Source organism: Lampris incognitus, chromosome 19 (genome assembly GCF_029633865.1).
Source record: "Lampris incognitus isolate fLamInc1 chromosome 19, fLamInc1.hap2, whole genome shotgun sequence".
NCBI classification, from domain to species: domain Eukaryota; kingdom Metazoa; phylum Chordata; class Actinopteri; order Lampriformes; family Lampridae; genus Lampris; species Lampris incognitus.
Window position 1 is genome coordinate 14,938,363 of NC_079229.1, and position 24,550 is coordinate 14,962,912.

General features: G+C 43.4%; 2 protein-coding genes across 2 annotated transcripts in view; one reads left to right on the plus strand and one right to left on the minus strand.

The window, feature by feature from the left end:
- The first annotated feature begins 19 nt into the window (after positions 1-19).
- Positions 20-7,567, plus strand: spag6 (sperm associated antigen 6). Its single transcript, XM_056299741.1, has 11 exons — positions 20-44; positions 162-257; positions 483-649; positions 1,319-1,502; positions 1,763-1,968; positions 3,166-3,339; positions 3,506-3,658; positions 4,852-5,043; positions 5,339-5,455; positions 6,621-6,766; positions 7,504-7,567. Exons 1-11 carry the CDS (start codon positions 20-22, stop codon positions 7,565-7,567), a joined length of 1,524 nt encoding a protein of 507 aa, XP_056155716.1.
- A 7,657-nt stretch (positions 7,568-15,224) lies between these two features.
- pip4k2aa (phosphatidylinositol-5-phosphate 4-kinase, type II, alpha a) overlaps positions 15,225-24,550 on the minus strand; it is a 39,235-nt gene continuing 29,909 nt past the window's right edge. Inside the window, exons 7-10 of the mRNA XM_056299618.1 lie at positions 17,889-18,002; positions 16,144-16,384; positions 15,567-15,670; positions 15,225-15,305 (exon numbers count right to left, since the gene is read on the minus strand). Of these exons, the coding sequence (XP_056155593.1) occupies positions 15,225-15,305; positions 15,567-15,670; positions 16,144-16,384; positions 17,889-18,002 (540 nt within the window). The remainder of the gene's footprint in view (positions 15,306-15,566; positions 15,671-16,143; positions 16,385-17,888; positions 18,003-24,550) is intronic.

A 24,550-nucleotide genomic window follows, 5' to 3' on the forward strand; every position in this document is an offset into this window, starting at 1 on the left:
CTTTGACCGATCTGTGATAATGAGCCACCGACAGATTTTACAAGGTAAGATGTGACGATAGTCGCTCAGGCTGGAGCTGGTATACTGACTGTTTTGATTGGCGGGGGAAAGGAAGACTCGACTTGCATTAACAATTTAACGTTATCATGTCTACTTTGCAGTGTTTGAACAGTATCAGAAATCAAGGTTGCAGTTTGTACAGACTGTTGCGGAACTTGCAACGAGACCACAGAACATAGAAACCCTACAAAATGCAGGTAACATACATACATACATACATAGCCAGCCCACTAGCTTAGCTAATTAGGGTAATTTTACGTGGGCTACTTCCACTATTAGTAAGTTTTTTCTTTCTTTCTTTCTTTCCAACATACTGAAACTTTATTTGTCCCTCTATCTTCTTACTCCCATCACCACCTGTCCCAATTTCCACCACCTGTCCCAATTTCCTCCCCCTCCCCACTCCTCCCTTCTCCCACCAGGTGTGACGTCCTTGCTACGACCCATGCTGTTAGATGTGGTTCCTACCATTCAGCAGACAGCAGCTCTGGCCCTTGGCCGCCTGGCCAACTACAGTGACGACCTGGCCGAGGCTTTAGTGAAGGGAGACATCCTGCCCCAGCTGGTCTGCTCCATGGCCTCACAGAACGTTAGTGTCTCAACGTCTGCGATAGTACAGCATTTCGTTAGATTTAGATAACTGTAGCAGTTTGCCTTGAAGTTTCATTACTTTCTGTTGGATTACTTGTTCCGTGTAAATGTGTGATTATGTGTGTGTGTGTGTGTGTGTGTGTGTGTGTGTGTGTGTGTGTGTGTGTGTGTGTGTGTGTGTGTGTGTGTGTGAGACAGAGAATGAAAGGCGAAGCTGTCACCCTGCAGGGCCCCCAGGGTCATGCTGCAGAAAGAGGGGGTGTGTTGGGTCAATTTGGCATTCTGCCTTGGGGCTACTTCAGACCCTAAGAGCCCTTTACTATCAGAACAACCTCAGTCTGTCTTTTTTTCCATGCGTCTCTCTTTCTCCATGCATCTCTTTCTCATCCCCCTAGTCTCTCTCTTTGTTATGAGCCATCTGAGTTGGTTATGGGAAGTGATGCTACTTAAACAGTTTCCTCTAGTTGTAGTTGTCATTTTATATTGTTTTCGCAGTGCTTTGCCTTGCCCCTCAGATTATGAAATATTGTCAGGTGGAAAGATCAACAGCTGTCAGTGACAGTAAAGAAATAAAAAATTGTGAGTTTTCTGATTTGTGTGTGTGTGTGTGTGTGTGTGTGTGTGTGTGTGTGTGTGTGTGTGTGTGTGTGTGTGTGTGTGTATACAGAGGTTCTATAAGAAGGCTGCAGCATTTGTGCTGCGGGCAGTGGCCAAACACTCCCCAGAGTTGGCCCAAGCAGTGGTGGCATGTGGTGGGGTTGATGCCCTGGTTCTCTCCTTGGAGGAATTTGACCCTGGCGTAAAGGAGGCTGCTGCCTGGGCTCTGGGCTACATTGCACGGCATGATGCACGTAAGGTCAACACGCTTCAATTTTTAGCCCTTCTCTGTTTCTTTCTATCTTTTATGTTTGTCTGTTGACCAAAGGCAACAACACACTTGAGTGGGATGCAATTTTCTTTCTTGCACATGTAAAGCATACAAGAGCCCTCCATTATCATCATCATCACAAACAAACAAACACACACACACACACACGCACGCACCTGGCTCATTCAACTTCTCACTGTGTATATTTTCATGTTTCCCTGACTGCTTCCCATCTCTCTGTAGAGCTGTCTCAGCTGGTTGTGGATGCAGGTGCAGTTCCCTTGTTGGTGCTGTGTGTCCAGGAGCCGGAGATCGCCCTGAAACGCATCGCTGCGTCTACCCTTAGTGACATTTGCAAACACAGCCCAGAACTGGCACACACCGTGGTAGACACTGGTGCCATTGCACACCTGGCGCTGATGATCCTGAACCCTGATGCCAAACTCAAGGTAAAGGACCAGTCATAAGGAAACAAGACAATTATTTTATTTTGACACACCTTTGCTTTGAACTGTGGCTTTTGCTTGCTGTCATTTTGTGGGTGCCATATTCTGCATTTCAAATTCAACTGAAAGTTTATTTAAAATGAATAGTAGCAAGGGTGAAAGTCATGAATTGTTTAATATCACACTGCATGGTCTCATTACAGTAATTTGCATCATGATACCATTTGCATCTTGAAATTTCTTTGCAATTATTTTTTTTAAATATTGAAATATTTGCTAAAAAATCTGATAATTGAAACATGAATTTAGAGTATCTGTGCAGGCTCAATGCCATCTAATTTATGGAAGATTTTTTTCATTACATGTGTCTAAAACTATTGCTTCACGAGTGTTATTAGTATCAACAACAATCAGTTGCCAATTATCCTCTCACATGATCTGCATAAAGGATTTTAACAGACAGATTTAATTAGTTGTTGCTCTTTCACATAAATTAACAGGAAAAAACTACTACTACTACTACTACTTTCGGCTGCAAACTGATAAAACAAAAAAGTCTTATTTGGTCACACTTAAGATGTTGCTTCTATCACAGATTGTCCCTTCCCCCTTGTTTTATTATTTTTTCTTCTTCTTCGTCATCTTCTTACCTGATTTTAACAAAACACCATCCCTGTCTGAAGTGCATTTGGCTGTCAGTGGAAAAGAAAAACTGAAAAATTGAAATTCAAAAGACTTTTGTGTAGTAGGCAATTTTGTGTCCTGTATCAATTTATTCAGAATTTTATGATAGTTTAGTCTTTTTTGATTCAGATCAAGATCCATAAACATTATGTGTTGTGTACTGTGCACTTGAACACTCAACAATGGTTTCCTTGGAAACCTGGAAAAGTCATGAAAATTGAAAATGAGCTTTTCCAGGCCTGGAAAATGTGTGAAAAGTAGACTAATTCTTAGTCATAGTTGTAGCTAGTCAGACCAGTAGATTCAAATGATCTGTTTGAACAAAACCAAAATAGGAAAAACAATCTAACCAAGGAACAAAGATGCTGTTGAATGTTGGCCTCTGAAATTACACTATAACTTCATCAATTTATTGAATTTGATAAGCCAAAATAAGTAGGAACCCAGTGGGTTATCTATTTTCCTTCTCTCTCAGCCTTCTCCTCCAACTTCTATTTGTTCTTGTCTCCCATCCAGAGACATGTGTTGTCGGCCTTGAGCCAGATCAGTAAGCATTCTGTCAACTTGGCAGAGATGGTGGTGGAGGCCGAGATCTTCCCGACAGCGCTGGCCTGCCTGCGGGACCCTGATGAGTGTGTTAAGAAAAATGTCACCACCCTGATGAGGGAGGTGATTAAACACACACCTGAGGTAGTCCATATCACTGATGCACACACATTTAAATTTACATACATGCGCATCCTCACAAACAAGCACACATTCACAGGCAACAACTTGTGTGTGTGTGTGTGTGTGTGTGTGTGTGTGTGTGTGTGTGTGTGTGTGTGTGTGTGTGTGTGTGTGTGTTGGTGTACAGCTGTCCCAATTGATTGTGAATTCTGGTGGCATAGCAGCAGTTGTCGACTACCTGGGCGATTGCCGTGGCAACGTGCGGCTGCCGGGCATCATGATGTTAGGATACGTGGCGGCTCACACTGAGAACCTTGCCATGGCTGTCATTGTATCCAAGGTACAAAGACCGTTCTTCCTATCTTTTTCTCACCCTGACCATGTATCACCAACATTCTCCTGTCCAGTAACCCAATAGAAACCAATACTTATGAACTTCTTTTTTTAAAGCGGCTGTAGACAACTTTTCCCCTAGCATTTCCAAGTGTTTTTATTCTTTGCGCTGCTGTCGTGAAGACAACCGGATCACTTTCCATTTATTAGCAGCCTGGCTACTTTCCAAAGCAAAAAACAACCGTAAGAATCCCAATTGGAACTAGAAACCCCAATCTCAGTGCTCTGATAAAGACAGAGTAAAACAAAAGGTATTAATAAGTAGGCAGGTTGTGTTACTTACTGATCCAGTAGAAAGAAACCAACTGGATGTCAGTTTGGAACCCTCTCAAGTCCCGGGTGCTGTATTGAACTCTGTTTCCCCGTTGAGATGTTTCCCCCAAGCCAGAGTTTGATACAACACCAGGATGCTTGATTAACCTTAACATAACCTCAACCTAACCCTAAGCTCAACTTAACACTTAGCGTAACCTAATCGTAAATGATAGCTGAACTGTTTCCATGCGATCGCTTTCGTCTGGCTGGTTGGAAACAGATCTTGAAGGAAAAAAAGACTCTGACACAACACTGGAGCTCTCTCCATCGAGTGAATGCCCATCCGAGGGTCACACTTGTTTTAGCTCTGTTCCTATCACTCTCCCTTTTCGCCTTCTTTGACTCCTCCATCAACAGGGTTCTTTTCCTCTTGCCGGGCAGAGTTTCCACTGTCACTTTGGTTGTTCCACCGTCTGCTGTTTCCACTATTGGGGATAGCTATTGATAGCTATCGGGGAAAATAAAAGTGCTATTATCTGATTTTGGTTGTGCAATTGTTGTGCACTTCCTTTGTACCGTAAATCGAGCCTTCATTTTCCCGTGAGATTGTATCCAGTGGCAGACAGAATTGCATAGTGACAGCGGGCTTATAGGGAACCAGTATGTTCAGTATGAACCAGTAATGACATAGATGGTGTTATTTATTTCATAATGACAAGTTAAAGCAAAAAGGTTGTCTACTGCTGCTTTAAGTTTTGAGGCAGCTTCATTTGGTAGAATGGCCCAGCCTTGCTGTCAGGTTTTATGTTATACTATCTGTTTTAACAATTGTAAGAGAATCTTAAAAAAAAGAACCATCCTGCTGTGTGCCCTCCCACCCTCTAGGGAGTGCCCCAATTGGCCCTGTGTCTGGCTGAAGAACAGGAGAATCACATCAAGTCGGCCACAGCCTGGGCCATCGGACAGATAGGGCGCCACACCCCGGAGCACGCCAGGGCCGTGGCCAACGCCAACCTGTTGCCCAAACTGCTGGAGCTATACATGGATGCCAAGAGCTCCGAGGACCTGCAGGTCAAAGTAAATGCTACAATCAGGATGTGTCATTACTAATGGCGATCACATATTGGCCTCATTAAAAGCTGTGGCAATTGGTTTTCAACGATTTATCTAATATCAAAAAGACATACCAAAATAATGAAAAAAATGGATACATCTCCAACGCTTTTTTCCATTTATCCAAGTTAATTTAGAGATGCAAGGATCAAGAATAAAGCTGTGGAGGCTGTCCACATTATTTAAGATCAGACAAAAAAATGTTTGAGTGAATGAGTTTGATAGTCAGGAAATACTCTTTGTGTTCTTTTCATTACAGTGTAAAAAGGCTCTGAAGGGTATCTTGCAAAAATGCACTTACCTTCCAGCCCTTGAGCCTCTGCTCTATGATGCTCCGAGTAATATCCTCAAACATGTGGCTTGCCAGTTCAGCAAGGTATGTGAATGTGTGACTAACTAGCCGTGAACCTCATACATGTTAATGGTTTCCTTAGTCACGTTTGCTATTCATGAAAGGATGAGCTAGTCAAACTTGTCACTTTCACTTTGAAAAACAGCCTAATAAGGTGATGAGGTTGGGGCAGGCTGTTGGGAGAACACACAGAAACATGTTCCGACAAAACCAAATCTGATTTATTGCCCAAAATCATCTGCTCAACACAGACACTCATGCACATTTTCCAGTAAGTCTAGCAGTAGTTTAACAGCCTCAATTTCACAATGATAATTAGAAAAAAAAAGAATTTGTCACGACTTGTCATGCTTTTATTTTTTTAATTTTTTTTAAATTTGTTTATTGGTTTGTTCGCACATGCACGCACGCACGCACGCACGCATGCATGCACACACACACATACACACACACACACACACACACACACACACACACACACACACACACACACACTTTCTATGCCTAGTGTGTCATGGGGTACACATCTTGCAGAAACGCACACACACATGCACACACACACGCACACACACACACACACACACACACACACACACACACACACACACACACACACACACACACAAACACATTAATTCCTAGTTGGTGAAAAAGCCACTGCTGATTCAGCCTGCCTGCCACATCACAGTATTAATATTTATATAAGTAGATTTTAGATGTGTACTTTACTGGCTAAAGTCACTTAAGCATTGTTTAAAGAAAACAAATAGATGAAATTATTTTTTATTTTTTTATCTGTTATTTTCTCTCCATTGGGTACTCATCTTGTTCTATGGCATGGAAAGGTTGGCTTCTAGACTGTTGGTGTGGAGGTAACTTGTCTTCTCAACAAAGTTAAAACTAGTGTGAAGACAGTCTTTACAGTAGAGAAGATGGCCCTAATACTAGATAACAGCAATAACAAATGTAAAATAGGCCAAGACATTGTGGACATGCACTTCATATTCTGAGTATGTGAAGTAGCCTCATCTCTTTTGTGATAATGTATTCTCTTACTCTGATGACTTGGTTTGAGCATGATAAAAAAAGACATTTCTTTTGTTTGAATGTTCTTTCAGTTTACCACACCACTTCACAGACCTTTGCATTGCTGGAAGGTGGTGACAGTCTTTTCTCCTCCTTCCTTTAGGTGCTGCCTCATGACAGTAAGGCACGGCGTCTGTTTGTCACCAGTGGGGGGCTGAAAAAGTTGCAGGAGATCAAGGCTGAGGCAGACTCCGGCCTGCAGGAGTACATCGACTCCATCAACAGCTGTTACCCCGAGGAGATTGTCAGGTACGTACGTTTGTACACACACACACACACACACACTTAGTCTTTTGGTCATTTGATGGAAGAACTGGTGCCCTGTTTGGTGGTTCACTGGGTTGTGTGATCCTGTGAACTCCAGAGGTTGTAGGGTTGAATCCAGCTCATGAACAATGTCGCGTTTTATCTCCTAACTAGCTCTTGTCCATCCTGTCAACTGTATACTATCATATTTACAAGATGATAAAGCACTCTTTTACCCCTTTCAAAATTGCATAACAAACTGTAAAAAATAGTGAGATTCAATATAATTGCATTATGCTAGATCAGCAATGAGGGTAAATTAAAAAGCAGCTAAATATGAAACTAATAAAAACCGGTAAAGCAGAACAACGAGACTAGCTCATACCTGTAAGAAGGGATTTACCCAGACTATAAGCTGAGGGGCCAAGGCTCTGCCTGCTTTGGTCTTTGTTTTAGACTTCTGGACCTTGTCTATGCTTGGACAAAGAGTGAAAAGATCTGCAACAAAGCTGGGAGTAGGAACTTTAAGATGAACGGGTGGGATCGTAAAATGGATTTCCAAATCTGACGGGCCGTCAGTGTAGAGAATCCAAAATATGAAAAAAATGTCCCTGTGAGTAGCACAATCTGGATAATAAAGGAGAAATACTTTACACATATTTCACTGTGAATAAAAAGCTGTCTCACTCTTCTATCATCCTTTCTGCAGATGTGTGCTCAAGTGTCTCATCTTGTTCCAGGTATTACTCCCCTGGATATTCGGAGGTCTTACTGGAAGGAGTGGAGAAATACCAGCCAGCCTAATGGTGCAGACTGCCATCTAAAGAGAATTTCATTTCCACCTTAAATATTGACTTAAGTACGTCTTCATAGTAGATTAAAACTTGTATTATCTAATTAGCAGTGTGCACTTTTTTATATTGTCTGCAGATGCATGTTGCAAGTCAATCCAAATGTAGCTTGGATGGGTTATAAGTAGGTAGCACATATAATGAGCTTAATGTCTATTTGAAACAATATCCATATTAGCTACATAAAGTGCTTTATGTATATTTTAGGTGCCTTGCCGTATTAAGTTTTGCATTTTAAAGAACGTATTATGATTCAAATTAGTCAATAAAGGACCTTATCTCAAGAAAGTCGCCTACTGACATGCCTCCATCTTAAAGTACCAGTCTGTGTGAGAGGCAACGGAGCACGGTGCTGCCTGTCTAATTCCCTCTACCCAGTTTGGCTGCGCATCTATCTGAAGTATAATAAGACTGAATAATCTCGGTTTATTCGACATATATGCAAATGTCTTGTATCCTCCGTTGTCAGCAGCTGGTGTCTGATGGAAGAATTGGTGGCGTCGCTCTCTCAATTTTCAATTTCAGTATGCTTTATTGGCATAAATGTCAGATGAACAATATTACCAAAGCGTCAACACGAGGAAAAAATACAGCTGATAAAATAAAATAGATAAATAAGAACAAGACTCTCGCTCGCTTTCGCTCTTTGCAGTGTTTTCGTGGAGCAGTCTGCCCCCTGGCGGCCATTAGGTCGCTGCGTCTCGGGTTTCTGTTTAGTACAACAGCTGCGGCGCACATGGCGACCCCGTCTTTGTTTATTGTCTGCGGCGCGGTTGTCTCGGCTTGTTCTCCAGATTGGACCGACGGTGGAAATGTGGTGCTGTGTGTGTGTGTGTGTGTGTGTGTGTGTGTGTGTGTGTGTGTGTGTGTGTGTGTGTGTGTGTGTGTGTGTGTGTAAAGATCAGACGATGCGTTGGCTCGATTTAAACACGCCTCCTAAAACCCTGACTTTTTTGTCCATCTGCGGAGCAGCTCTGATTTTTCACTGCGGTCCGCACAGTAGGAGTCCGATATTTGAGGCATCAAATTAAGAAAGTGGAGACGGATGTGATATATTGTCAATCGTTTTCATGTATGGCCGGGGGGGGGGGTAGCACAGTTGTGCCGATGTCTTCTTTGTCTAAGATACTCACACTCGCAGTTATAGGCTAATTTAGTCTAACATGATCCAAAAGTCACCATAAAAAATGAAATAAAGATAAAACGATAGCACGCCCGTGGGCATGAATGCTGGTATTTCTTTCAATGAGTCGCCTCCCATGGTGTGTAATAAATTAGATGATAGCCTGCTATTGACGTACACTGGGATGGTCTGACATTCATGACGACGGATCTCCTCTTTAAGAAACAACGGGGCGACACAACCCATTAGTTGATTTATGGACATGCGTTGTAAACTGGCATAGATGCAGCTATTGAAAAAAAGAGATTAAAAACAACAACTTTAGTTTATCTGCTCGGCCTGCGGTCAGGTAAAAACACCCGATAAAAATTTGCCATCATGAAATTAGAGGTATATAACACGACTTACTACAGTTCTCTACTGTGGCTAAAGGGAACACAGGAAAACGAGTTGGTCCTCTCGAGACTGAAAGGCTTGAAAATAATTCAGATTTGCCCTTCGAAGCTGCCGTCTAATTATTTCCATTCAAATTAAATCTTTCTATGTTAATTTCACGCTCACGTCATTACCGACGATTCGAACAAGCGAGGGTGTTGACAGCCCGTCAGACAGCCCCCTCCACGCGCACACAGACACGCACACGCAGCGTGACGTGTTTCTGCAGGCAGTGTGGAGTCGGTCGTAGCACCACACCGAGGCTGTGGGATCAGCTGATGTGGATTATATGAAGTGTGTGTGTGTGTGTGTGAGAGAGATAGAGAGAGAGAGATAGATGGATAGACAGAGATAGAGAGCCCAACGTCAACCGTACACCGCTTTATCTTTTGTATTGACATGTAACGAGTTAACAGTCTCAAGGGTAGCTTGTAGTAAATGTAAAACAATAACTACAACCACACCGGTCTATAATGAATCACTCAGCCATCTACCGGACGTCAACGATTAAAAGGCAGCGACGGCGAAACAGAAAATGCAAATTCAACGTCGAATATATTTAATTATTAATTAATTAGGACCCTGAGGTAACCTATACGGTTCTTATTATTTTTAATTCTTGGTACCTATAAATAGGTCTTTAAAAGTGACTTCTTAATGTTCGTTGCGGGGGTTGTTCATGTAATCTTTCGCTTATCGTGATCTATCTAAATAACAGTAAAAACCTCCGTATAGACAGGCCTGCCATGGGTCAGATGAATGGCCCTTTAAATCACAGCGCGGACGACCTGGATTCGCCATTACGACCGTAGGCCACCGTACATACCGAGTGTTAATACTTCCAACTGAGAGTGTAGCGGAAGTTGACACCCACGCGACACTTAAAAAAAACATGAACGCAATATGTTGACCTCTGCTGTTTATTCGTTATTTAAGCAGTGACCACGCTGAAAAAATGCTCATCAAAGCCCAGATCGATGTAACTGCAGATCAGTCATGAGAGGTTTATACGGTCGGAGGAAGGAAAAAAAACAAACAAAAAACCTTACAGTCGACAATTAAAACGCAATATAACACGTGTGGTGTAAGACAAATGAGTCAATCGGAAAATGAGTCAAATTACTCGTGGCATCTAAAAAACGCGTTCAGATTTGTTGGGTCTTGTAACTGATTTCATGTCAATTATTTTGCATGGTTATGAGCCTGAACAACAGCCACCTGTAATGTGACGTCATGAAAAAAAAAACAATGGAGGAAAACAAGGATTAATACACAGCGAAGAAGTACACTTTGAGAAGTAGACTGAGTTAAGCAGACCAAGTGCTTTAATTGGTTTGAGTGAATGCTTATGGAATGGAGTGTATCATCATCATCATCATCATCACCATATGTGTTGAACAACAAACATCGGAAAAGATCAGTTGGCCTCTCTGCGAGGAGAGAAGACTCCCACTGATCGTGGTCAGACAGCAATAAACATACACACACCCACACATACATACACGTACACATTAACGCTTTAGCAATGCATAAACTTGCTCTGGGCCCTTCAGACACCGAGGCACAACCTGCAGAGAACCTCCCCCACCCGGCACGGGTTCAGTTTTACATGCAAATCAATCACATTTCTTTGTTTTTGTTCGTTCTCAAATAATAGTTGGATTTCTCATTATCAGAGGGTTGATTGGAAATGACCCCAGCCCTGCAGATTCTGCCTGGTGTCAAGTTATTTCTATTTATAGTCTCATATTCCCTTAAAAGGTGATAAAACACATGTTCACAAGTCTGTTTTCCAATAGCTATGAACTTTCTACAAGTTTTTTTTCTTTCTTTTTTTTTTTTACATCAGCGACACACACCTCACACCATCTCCCAGAATACACAATAAAAAAATAAACAAATTCAATTCGGAAAAAAAAAACCCCCAGATACATTATACACCATACAATATTCTTCAAAGTCATGGGCGGTAGTTTGGACTGCCGAAACAAGATGCACAGAATGGGAACGGTCCTTTTGGCAAAAACATGGCGGCAGCAGGGTGGTTGGAGGAGTCAAGAGGCAGTTGGGGTCAAGGGGTAGGATGGGTGTGTGGAACATTATTCTCAAGGGTTGAATACGACAGCACTGACAAAACACTTCATAGCAGAGCAGGAAGGCCCGTGTGTGCTAACAGCTGTAACTTTGCATCCACTGAAGTCCGTCATTGCACTTGGCTTCCTTTACAATGGATCCACAGTTAAGGTTCTTAAAAATGAAAACAACCCACTCGCACTCCCAGCATGCACTCCTCTGTGTTCTATGTATAGATTGTTCATTTTCATATTATGGGGGGGGGGGGGGGGGCACCAGGGCCAAACAGTCAAGCGAACTGGAAGTTAATTTGTTTTACAAGACAATATATATATTGGGTATGAGTTAAGTGAGGCTATAAAAAACACAGCTCATCCAATGAAAGCACACATAAATAGCATCTTAGAACTGGCTTCACGTTAGCCACTTTCTTATGCTCTCTGGCAGCAGACAGGTAAGCTGGTGGGTCAATACCAGGGATGTGTGGGAGGCAATGCAAAAAAGGGTGGCAGTAACAGCGCCAAAAAAAACAAAAAACAAAAAATCTCACAAACACAAACCTTCGAAAATCAGTGGGAGCTGCATGTCTGACACAGATCAAATCCCAAACCCAGACAGAAAATACAATCACATCCCTGAACTCTGACACTGACGTTTGAGGATGACCAGTTTGTGATGAAGAGAAGATGGTCAACAGGGACAGACTCCCGTGGTTGAGGAGGATGAGCACTGTTAAAACACGACATCCAAACAAAGGTGTACACACATTTCATGTTGCATGTCCACACACACACACACACACACACACACACACACACACACACACACACACACACACACACACACACACACACACACACACACACACACGCACTTTCTTGACCAAGGCAGGACCAGCTGAGGGACACACAAATGCAGGGTCTAGCACAGAGACCGTCTCAACACTGGGAAGGAGGCAAGAGATTCCTGTAGATGTGGAGGGATCAGTCACCCCGCCCCAGTGCAGCTCAGGATCTATAGAGCCAAAACAGAAAACCTCCAAACTAGAGACAGCCATTTACAGTTGTCTTTACCCTCATCAACGTAACAGAGTAACATGAACACAACTTTACATGGGGGATAGGTAGGTGGGTGGAAAACAAATTCCGGAAATACACGTCAAATTAAACACCCTATTATTAAAATAACCTTTTACCTTTGTTTTAAAAAAAGATTACAAAATACAAAATTAAATTATTTCGGAGAATAAAGGCACACCTCTTGCACAGTGTATACAATGAAAACACAGTTATTAAAAGCGTGGTGGTGGTGGGGGAGCTGGACATTACACTGTATAATATAGCACACAGACCTGCTTAAAGTGGAGGGATGCAGGCAGGGGGAGCTGGACAGCCGACAACAAAGACTAGTGAAGGGAAAGGAAACAGAGTCCTGCAACATGCATTTTTTTTCTGCCTTTTTGTCTTTTACAGTACATATATTATTGAAGCATTGTACAAATTCAAGCAGTATCATACTTCATTTACCACGGCACCGTCATTCACTTGAGGGTGGGGCGTCTCTCCTTTTTTTCCTTTTCCTTTTTTTTTCCTAATACAACAATTAATGACTAAAACGCAATGTAAAAATATAACTGTGAATATTATCTATGATATCTAAACTAATATATTGTGATGGAAGCTTTTTGGGTGGGTTAAGAGTCAAGGAGGACAAAGTTATTTGTTTTAGACGATTATCCAGAACTGATTAACAACACACACACACACACACACACGCACACGCGCACACACGCACACACGCACGCACGCACGCTTGCACACACACACACACACACACACACACACACACACACACACACACACACACACACACACACACACTCTTCTCAGTTACACACAGATATATTGCATTTCCCTTGTTAAGACCACATCAACTAATTGGGATACTATGCATAACATTTGGTTCCTCTTCTCTTGTGCAAAATATACAAAAAAGAATATATATTAAAAAAAAAACCTGAAAAAAAATACCACATTGACTTGTAATTCTGCCAAATTCAAACACAGATAAACCGCCCTTGAACAACATCAACAATGAGAACAAAAACAGCAATAACGACACACAACAATGACTGACAGACTCACAGGCGGGTTAGAGAAGAGACCAATGAGGCTGGAGTGACTCGTAACGACTTACAACTAAAGTATCTTTACATCCTGGCTCCTCTTCCCACACACACACACACCGTTTACCGCCGCTGGGGTGTGTGTGCTGGTTCGATGTCGGAGGTAAACTCATCTTTCCGCCCTGAATGCGCGGGCGCAGTTGTACGTCGGACAATAAGGCCTCATCCCAAAGCCCGCCACTGATGCCTTATGGCGCACCTCTAAAAAAGACTGCATTAGGTTGGTGTATGAGCCCTAACAGAGTTAAACCCTCTTCCATGAGCCGTATCACACATTACAATTCATTCCCTCACTCCGTCCCCCTTAGATCTTCAGAAAGTGCCCATTATGCACAGGATGTGGTCGGAGGAGGTTTTGGGATTGGGGCCTCCGAGATCCTGGTCTAAGAGCGCTGGTGCTGTTGGCTTTAAAGTGCGCTTGTTGCGCTGCATGTAACAGATCAAGAACTCCTATTCACCAATGACAAATTTAAAAAGTAAAAAGTGCAATATTTTAGAATTTGCTCGTAAGGTGCTGATGGTAACGGGACATTAAGGGCTAATGACGTTTCAAAGCAGACACCCTCTCGGAAGATCGCAAGGAGTTACAATCATCGACCACCACCTTTTGGATTGTTCCCTGTGGGAGGGAATGATCCGGGGACTACAGTACAATGCAATTTTTTCTTCTCAATCAGAGAGAAGGGAAGTTCCTGAATATTTTGGAACAGTTGCAAGCCCGTGCACTAGTCCTGCTTTCCCTCATTGCACATGTCCTCAGGGCTGACAGAGGCCTTGCCCAGCCATCCTATGGTCAAAGAAGGGCTGTGCAAAGCTAAGGGGACAAAGCAGCCCGCTCACAAACACGAGACACATTGCTTTAGACAAAGCCTTATGATTCACTGGAAATGACTGACCTTAGCTTAAATGAGGAGTGGTGCAAGTTTGAGTGTGTGGTGGACAGGTAACCCAGAAGTCGCTTGCATTAATCGTGAATTCGGGAAGATGGCTGGGGAAGGGCAACAGCCAGTGTTAAAGGGAGTGGGGGTCTTAAATGCCAGTGACAAATGAAGGGACTCAAACAGGAGAGTTAGTTCAGCTGAGTTTATGTACGGCAAAATGTGTGGAGCTGGGTTGCTGGCATTTTGGAAGACTTCCTGAAGCTAAGCAATTGCACTGAATGAGGCTCAACATAAACTTCCTGCTTATGTCCCGCTCAAACCCTCTTCTACAGCGACCTCACACTGCTGTTTTTGGACCTCTGAGCACCTCACAACCTCGCACTAAACCATAGGACACACCTGCCCCCACCTCCTCCTCGCATTAGAATGGAAAAATAACCAAAAAACTACAACAACGACGACAACAACAACAACAACAATGTAGGGTGTGGGATGTGGCATAAGAGGCAGTTAAAGAAAAAAAAAGCCACATTCCCAAATAAACAGACAATAACAAACAAATTATATAAAAAGAGAAAAAATACTGACTTGAACTTCTGCTTTCCTCACCCTTATGGTCCAAAGTAACATAAGAACAAAACCCAACAGAGAGGATGAATGTAAACGAATGATGGTTTATAGCTGCAGAGCGTGGCACCCAACCAAAAGGAAAGAGAGAAGGAGAAGGGGAAGTGATGAGGAGACCGTGAGGGAGAGGGAGTAATGCTAAAGCCATCGCATAGCAGCAACTTGTACTCTCTCGGCCGCTCTGCGGTTTCTCTCAAGTCACCTCTATCCTCCGCCCTACCTCTCCTCTCTCTTGCCCTCCCTTCCCTATGTTCCCGTTGCCCCCCCCCCCCGTCTCTCCTGGGGGCTATGACAGGATAGTGGTGATAAAATCGTAGAACCTCTTGGAGTACTGCTCAGGGTTCACGGTGGAGATCTCAGCTCCTGCCTGGAAGAACAAGGAACAAGGAATTCAATCACATATGTTTGTGTGTATGTCGGTGACATATTGCATGTGTTGTTTGTGTGCGGGGAATCAAACTGTTCACAGCACACACCATTTACTTACTTTTACACACGCACACACATTTAGCAATGCTTATTATTTTAAGGGACATTTTACCATATACGCAATATCACAGAAAAATACACAACATTATGTGGGGAAAATTATTAAGAAAGTGCTATCCCAAAGACCCAAGCTTCATACCCCATGTTTGACAGTCTTGGCAGCATGGGCAGCCTTCTTCTTGGCATCATAATGCTGCAGGATATCTATGACGGCCATGAAGTACACCTCCTTTCGGGGAGCGCCTGAGGGTACAAACCAGTGCACGCATGCTGAAAATCTCTCATTCTACACAAAACTTGCATTAACATTGGCTTAATGTGACAGAAATCGGCTGGTACAGACGCACAGCAACAGACCGTCAAACTCTACAGAATGGATTTCATGGTGGGGGTGGTGAGTGTTTTTTTTTTTGTTGCAGCAGATCTCTCATATTGCAACTTTTGTATGAGCACATGACCGACAGCAGGGAGTGCTCTCTGTTCATGATTAGTGTCTTCGGCTTTTTGATGTCATGTAAAACACAGCATTTTTCTGCAAATACATAACACTCATGCTTGCACTCTCATGTATTATGACAATGGGGCAACAGAGTTAAAACAAGCCAGTGTGTGCGATCACATGTGGACATGTGTGGACCAACTTTTCTTGTAATGCAAAAGTTACAGCCACGCACGCTCTTACGGAGTTGCTGAAACAGAAGTCGTGTGCCACTCACTTTCGTTGCTTTTGATGGCATAGACGTCGATGGTGGGATCGAACTCTCCGGGGGACAGGGGCTTCGTGCTGTCCAGGGTGTTGCTGGGACTGTCAGGCGGTGTCCCAATGCCGCCGCCGTCGCTCTCGCCCTCCTCCTCGCCCTCGTTGTCCTCGCTCTCCACATCCTCCTGCTCAGCTCGCTCCACGTCGTGAATCCCCACCAGCAGACTGTAGTCCATCAGCTTCAGCTGGGCCAGGAACTGATGAGGAGGAGGCAAGGAAGGAGGAGGAGGAGAGAAGGTATGAAGGAAGATGAGGTACAAAGTGAGGGAAGACAGAGAAAGGGGAGTGGGGAGAGAGGGCAGGAGGGAGAGACCATAAAGGGTAAAGGCAGAGGAGAAGGAGGGTTAAGTATAGGGAGAAGAGCAGCAAAGGAGTGAAGCAGAGGATGGCGTTAAGAGGGAGAGTGAAATAAATAGAACAGACAGAACAGAGAAAAGAAAGTCAAAGATATAAATAGCAACCACATTTTCTTTTTAAGACTTTTTTCTGACAATTGTTGCCATTATTGGACCAGACAGTGAAGATAGACAGGAAATAAAGGAAGGAGAGAGATGGGAAGACAGAGCAAAAAGTCCGGCTCTGACTTAAAATCTATGACACTGCGACTAAGCGTGAGGTCATCGACCACACATCGAATACAAGCTAGGCCTTAGCTTTTTAAAAAACACACCATATTCTCCAATCAGCCTTTGTATATTGTTACAATGGGCGATATATGCCACTAAATGGGTGCTTTCATCTAAGTGACATACTATGAGTATATTCATTCATTCATCCATTATCCAAGCCGCTTATCCCAATCGGGGTCGCAGGATGCTGGAGCCTATCCCAGCAGTCATTGGGTGGCAGGTGGGGAGACACCCTGTACAGGCCGCCAGTCCATCACAGGGCGGGCCCACACACACGCACACGCACACGCACGCACGCACACACACACACACACACACACACACACACACACACACACACACACACACACACACACACACACACACACACACACACACACACACACACACACACACACACACACACCTAGGGACAATTTAGTACGGCCGATTCACCTGACCTACATGTCTTTGGACTGTGGGAGGAAACTGGAGCACCCGGAGGAAACACACGCAGACATGGGGAGAACATGCACACTCCACACGGAGGATGACCTGGGATGACTCCCAAGGTTGGACTTCCCCGGGGCTCGAACCCAGGACCTTCTTGCTGTGAGGCAACCGTGCTAACCACTGTGCCACCGTGCTGCCCACTATAAGTATATTCATATACTATATTCATTTACATATACATATAGTATATAATCATATACTATGAGTATATTCATTTACATATACATATTGCAGCGAATTCGGGGGGCAACCACAGGAACTGCTGCGGCCAGGACGCGAGCCCGTATCGCCCACACTGCAGGAGACATTGCTAACTGCTCGACTAAAGGGTCAGACCCGTTAGTCAAGGACCAACGTGTCTACTTATCCATGCAAGTTACAATATAGTATATAATCATATACTATGAGTATATTCATTTTTAAAAAAATATGGGATGGTTGAGTCTGTAATGCAGGTTCATGTTAGTGTCAACATAACACAGAGGGGAAGCATCTTCCCATCATCATCATCATCATCCCCTCAGAGATGTACTTTTCCACATAATCATCCACATCATTCACACCAACTTCCTGTCCGTACCTCCACGTCTTTCCTCAGCTTCTCCAGGAACATCTTCTTGTTCTCCTCGTCGATGTAGATCTTCTGCCCATCGTTGATGAAGTCATTGTCCTTGTAGGTGGGAAGCTCCTTCGCCTGCCCATTCAGAGTGTAGTGGAGTGACCAGACAAACAACGTCATCATCAAAACTCAAAAAGAGCAAGAACTGATGAACCCTGTGGCCGTGTAGGCAGCAGGCCTGGGCAAAAGTATAGCCGGAGACTGGTGACAGAGCTCTCGTGCTCTATGTCAAAACTCGGATGTTGTGCTGGTTGTTTAGGAATGAAACATTTGATCGCAGTCAACAAATAAACAATAAACAAGACTGAATGTGAGAGCACTTCTTTCGAGCTACAGTGATTTTTTACTTTGAAATGGCAATATTAGTAGTAGTGATTGCAAAATTATCAAACGCTGGCCACATCAACAGCATCAGTGTTTTTCAATTATTTTCTCCCCCCGTTATTTGAAATAAATTTAAAACATTTAGGAGCAATTTGCCCAATCCTGGTAAACAGCACACAGACTCCTCATCCAGTTACCCAGAGGGTATTTCAAAATACATGATAGAAGAGTAGGACATCCTCTAAAAATACCACAGATGTATCCAACATTGATATCTTTTTTTTTTGTTGACACCCCCCTTTTTTTTGTTGACCCCAATTGTACTTGGCCAATTACCCCACTCTTCTGAGCCGCTCCATTTGCTGCTCCATCCCCTCTACCGATCTGGGGAGGGCTGCAGACTACCACATGCCTCCTCCAAAACATGTGGAGTCGCCACACGGGGTGCACCCGCAGACAACTGTGTCTGTAGGGACGCCCGACCAAGCCGGAGGTAACACGGGGATTCGAACTGGCGATATCCGTGTTGGTAGGCAATGGAATAGACTGCTACACTACTCGGACGCCCCCCTTGATTTCTTATTCTAGCAGTAACACAACTGGTATCCATGACTAGATGATAAACATATCCAGAGATATTAAACTCTAAACTTAGAAATTATAAAATTTCCCCCATAGTTTTAATAGATAGTGTGCTTGAGTAGGTAATCCTTTATGTTGAAATACCCCGCAGGAAATAAAAGAGGTTTAAACTATGGTTTACGAGACATGTCTGCCTCTGCTTAAGCCAAACACACCATCAGTACAAGGTGTCGGCTAAGTAAGTGGACTGTCTGAACCAAAGCTCACCTCTTTTTACAAAAAAAGGAAAAAAAAAGTTAATTGGAAATGCATGCTGCATGCACACATTAGTACAGATCTACTTGATGTATCTCTCCTGTGTTGTTTGAAATAGATGGTATTTGCCATTCAGCTCAGTAAGTTAACATGGGACACAGAGCATCACTGCATTACAGAGCATGAGTCTGAAGCAGACAATTTCACGAGCGGGGAAGTTTACTTAGAAACTTCTTAAAATACATCTGATATACAATAAAACACATCCGGAAGATCTGTACATTTTTTCTCATTAAAAAGAGGCCATCCAACTGAAGAGCATGGGATGTCTTTTTTTTTAAACACAGGGACTGGCTTATTAAAAACGCCTAAATGACACCAAAGTGAATCTTGGTGTGTCAAAGCTAATGAGAAACCAAACCAGGCTTTTCTTTCAATAACCAGACAATAAATATTTCACAGATCTATGGTAATGAATCTCCTAACCACAGTACTTTAGCGACACATCCCCACTATGTTTAGCCGAGAAGCAAAATGGGAGATGGGGGGTTTGTTAGTATTACTGAGGATAGTGTTCGTCTGAACCATCTTGCTGCAATGCCGCCAATGGTCTGTGGAGGGCAGACATGTTATGTGAGGCGGAATGGGCGTTAATTTGGAGGCGCTGAGGAAGTAGAGAGTAGAAAATGGAGTAAGAAAGCAGCAGCAGCAGCAGCAGTTTGCCTACCACAGTGTTTCTATGGCAGCGGGAGACGAGCAGCAACACACCACAGCGCCCTGCAGCACTAGACTAAGCCAGCACTACACACACTGACACACACAGGGTGCACACTTTCACACAGTCAGGGAATACAAAACACACAGGTAGGACCCTCTGAGCACATATATATACACAGACATAGACCTTCAGTTTGCTGAAAAGATGGATGTGCAACTTGCTAGAAAAAATGTGGATGAGACTTAAAAGTAAATGGGAACACAATGCAGGGCTGACTGCAAAGAGTGAGCGCAACCTAAAGGTTTTTCGATAGAGCTGCCAGAAAAAAAATGACCCCATTACTACACCTTCCAGCTTCTTATCCATTCAGCCATGTCTCTATCCATAAGTCTATTCAACTTTCCACTTGTTTCTCCATGCCATAAATACTCAGTCTTCCCATTTATCAGTGCACACTTGCATTTACTTTCACTCAGATGAGGGATTATATTAGTTAACCGTCCATTGATTTCCACTGTTACACTGAGTCAAAAATGTTTCAGAATCCTGAGCGGGGTATCAAATTGAGGTTCCAGATAAATAAAAAAATAAAGAGGAAACAAAGAAAAGAGAGGCAGGAACAGAAAGTGGGTTGGAGATGAACCTTATGAAGTTGCAGTATGACAGATGTATCTCTCCTGCAGCATCAAAAGTGGATCTCATCCCTTGACTGTCCCCAGTCGGATGACAGAAGATGGATCTCTGCTTTGGTGATGTATAGTCATGTCACACTGTTGCCGAGAGGAGAATGCCACGTCTCTCCATTGTGAGAAACGCTAGCACTGGGGCAATGCTATTTTTTTTCCAAAGAAATAAAATGCTTTTCCAGTCAAAGTCATCAGCTTTAGATTTCCGGAAAAAAGTTTCTCTTAAGGGTGTAACAACACTAATACCACTAATACGTTGTTTGAGGTCTGAATGAGGCCCGACTGTAAGTGGAGAATCTCCTGAACAATTTATTATTTTTTTTAGATTTCCCCCCCTTTTTCTCCCCAATTGTGTCCAGCCAATTACTCTGCTCTTCCGAGCCGTCCCGGTCGCTGCTCCACCCCCTCTGCCAATCCGGGGAGGGCTGCAGACTACCACATGCCTCCTCTGATACATGTGGAGTCGCCAGCTGCTTCTTTTCCCCTGACAGTGAGGAGTTTCACCAGGGGGACGTAGCACGTCGGAGAATCACGCCATTTCCCCCCAGTTCCCCCTCCCCTCCGAACAGGCGCCCTGACCAACCAGAAGAGGCGCTAGTGCAGCGACCAGGACACATACCCACATCTGGCTTCCCACCTGCAGACACGGCCAATTGTGTCTGTAGGGACGCCTGACCAAGCGGGAGGTGACACGGGGATTCGAACTGGAGATTCCCGTGTTGGTAGGCAACAGAATAGACCGCCACGCCACTTGGAAACCGTCCCCTGAACTATTTCAAGGCAACTATTCAAAAGTGTCGCTGCTTATTAATGCATGATGTGAGTAGAAAGCAAATGGTCTCCCAACAGGATGTATAATCAGTTGTAAAATATGCAGTTTACTTTTGAGCAGATTGCAGAAAGCTTGTAAGTCCGACAACAGGCTTGAAAAACTATGAATTTCTGGAGTGGTTTCAAGCATTTCAAGTGCTTGAGGTGCATTTCTTCTAACGCTTTGGGCATTTCAACATGAAAAGCAAAGTCAGTAGAGCACTTCCCCTGTCTATCATGACATTTGACATGTTCAGCAGGAACCAGGTTAGATCTGCTTCCGCAAACTAGTTTAGTGGGCTTAACCGATCAGTCCTTTTCCATTCAGTCAATATGGAATCTGGGTCAGCCACAGTCCCTGAAGTATAGTACATTCAATATGCAAACATGCACAGTTAACAGCTCAGTGAGTGAGTATCTAAATGCATTGCTGAGGGATGTGTTCATGTTTTTTGGGAGGGGATCCTAAATACAATGCTGTTGGTGTGATAACTACGGATAGCAATCAGAATCTGAATCATGTTTATTGGCCATGCAGGTTTGCACAAACATGGAATTTGACTAGGGTTTCGTGGTTCTCTCAGTGTACTTACAATATTTACTTTAATAACAGAACTATTTCTGAGTCAACACCATCAGCAAAGCATTCATAAGATGTCACAGAGAAAAGCCGGCATCTTGGGATGAAAACTTTTATCTAAATTGTTTTCATGGCAACACAAAGTGACCATACAATAGTGAGACAGTTTTCGTTCCTAAGAACGCTGCCGTTTGCATTGCTCAATTAAAAATCCAGATAAACCTTTGGAAAATTTGCAGGTCACATTATTCTGCTATCAGAGTGACACCATCTCCAGGCCACAGTATCCCTTGACAATACATAGCCACAAAGACAACAAGTGACTCATGTCTTAGCCTTACTCTTAACTGTTTGTCCTTTGCCAACAGCTTGCTGACTGCCAAATAAATATTCTATTGCAAAACAAAGTGTGCAGAAGACTGCAAGATATAAAAATCAGGCAGGCCCGCTACTCATCTCCAGTACTTTGAGAAGGCAGTCCCCCCCACCCCACTGCAGCCACACTCATCCCCAGAGGTCAAATTTGAGTGTATGGTGCCTGTGTAACTTTTTATCCATCTATCTGTCCATCTATCTATTCATGCACAAGACCTGCCTGAGTGTTTGTTTGTGGAACTTAATAGTGACTCATCAGCTAGAATGAACTGTTCTAGTTAAGTTCAGTTTAACCTGATTGATATATTGATGGGCAAAATGAATCATTCTGGCTTCACAATAAGGCACCTTTTCAACCCTGCAAGTGGGAGGCTTTTCTCTCCAAAAACAATCCGTTTGCACAAAGTATTTGTCTCCTCTGCTCCTTGCTCTCCAATGATTCTGAAACCCGTATCTTTTCACTGAGCGACTGGTGGGGAGAAAAATGAGGTGTCTGGCAAAAATAAAATTGGACTGGCAGAAACAGGAACGAAGGACGACTGTAAATGAGGATGGAGAGTGTGCGAAATACAAGTTTTAAGTCACAGTGTGTCAGCTTGAAGGGAGGGGAAAAAAGCGCTCTGCTGTATAAATGAAAAAATTAAAAGAGAAACAAAAATTAGATTGGTCATAGATCATGCCTGGTATATAAGCCCTGGTTCTCTTACATCTCTTACGTGTTTCATGGCGCAGTAAAAGCGCGTGGCAATCCGTAGTGTTTGCAGCCTTTGCTGAACGTTACCAGATTTGGGCCGCGGGGGCGCATCCTCTGGCGGGCGCGGCTGCTAGAAAAGGGGGAGCGAGGAGGGGGGGGGGCGGTATGGGGAGTGGAAGAGAGGAGAGAAGAAGGGAGAGAGGAAGGGAGGAAGGAAGTTGGAAGTAAAGGCAAATTGTTTAAGAAAATACAGAGCAGAGATTTTTTCCCCCCGCAAATTAGGATGAGGGCTTGAAGAGGACGTCAACAGGAGCGACTCTTCCGCCTGATCTAGCGTCTTGTTATGGCTCACTCAGCAAAGGAGCGCATCAGGTGACTGGTCAAATGATCACATGATACACGGTGATGGTTTGAAGCCAAAGTCTGTTCAATGACTGGTCCATCCAATGACAATGCAAAGACGTGTATGGTCAGGCTTTGCTAATTATTGTCATACACAGTTTATTTTAGTTTATCAATAGGGCTTCTGCTTATGGCATTCTTAAAAAAAGTGTAGATTTCCATATTTTTTGGACTTCACCCTGCAATAGGCCGGCCTGCTATATACATTTTGGTCACACTGGAAGCACAGTAAATGTGTAAAAGACTAATTCAAAACTAAAAAGTGATCGGTTTTGATTAACAGTGATGGAGGATTTCTTTCCACACACACACTCACACACACACACACACACACACACACACACACACACACATATATAGTATACAGTATATATATATATATATATATATATGTGTGTGTGTGTGTGTGTGTGTGTATATATATGTAAACTGCGCCCTGTCTGAGCTGGTACTTGTCTACCATGCAGGCTTCCTGGCATCTAGGCCTGGCAGAGAGACCAAGCAGACTGGCAAGGCTCCACTGAGAGGACCGGGAAGCTGGGACTGAGCAAAACTTGACTATGGTAAACGGTAAATTAAACTAATATGCACTCTATGAACTCCTGTTCTAACTCAGCCTGTATTTTGAGTGTGCTAACATCTCTCATAAAGAAACCTGACTGAAGGAAGGGGTTTACGAGGCACTATCCTAAGACTGAGGCAGATCACACGCAATCACCAATCCACGTCAAAGCCATGTACCCCCACTGGAGATGCCAGCCGGTGCTGACATGAAGAGTGAGGGGAGAATAAACAAAAGCAACAAAAACAACAACAACAACAACAGTAGCAAAGAGCTACTGGGTTAAAAACTGGTAACTATGGACACAGGCCATAATCCACAAAGCAAGGACAGCTAGTGATTTAATAACGTACAAAAACCACTCTGCATTTTCCAGATCCCAAAGTCAGACTCTGTAACAGCATGAATCACCTACCACCAGTCCTTAAACAGTTGATTGCAGACTAAAATAAGCTATGGCTTATTTTAACCAGACTTCTGGTGGGTCACCAGATGACAAAAGCACATGATATCTACAAAATGTTTGTCCTGGTCTGCAAAAATTTAACAACACCAAACTTATAGATCAGGTCACTAGGGTGACTGAAGTGATTAAATAGGCAGAGAGGTTGCGGTAGATTATTAATACAGTGAGT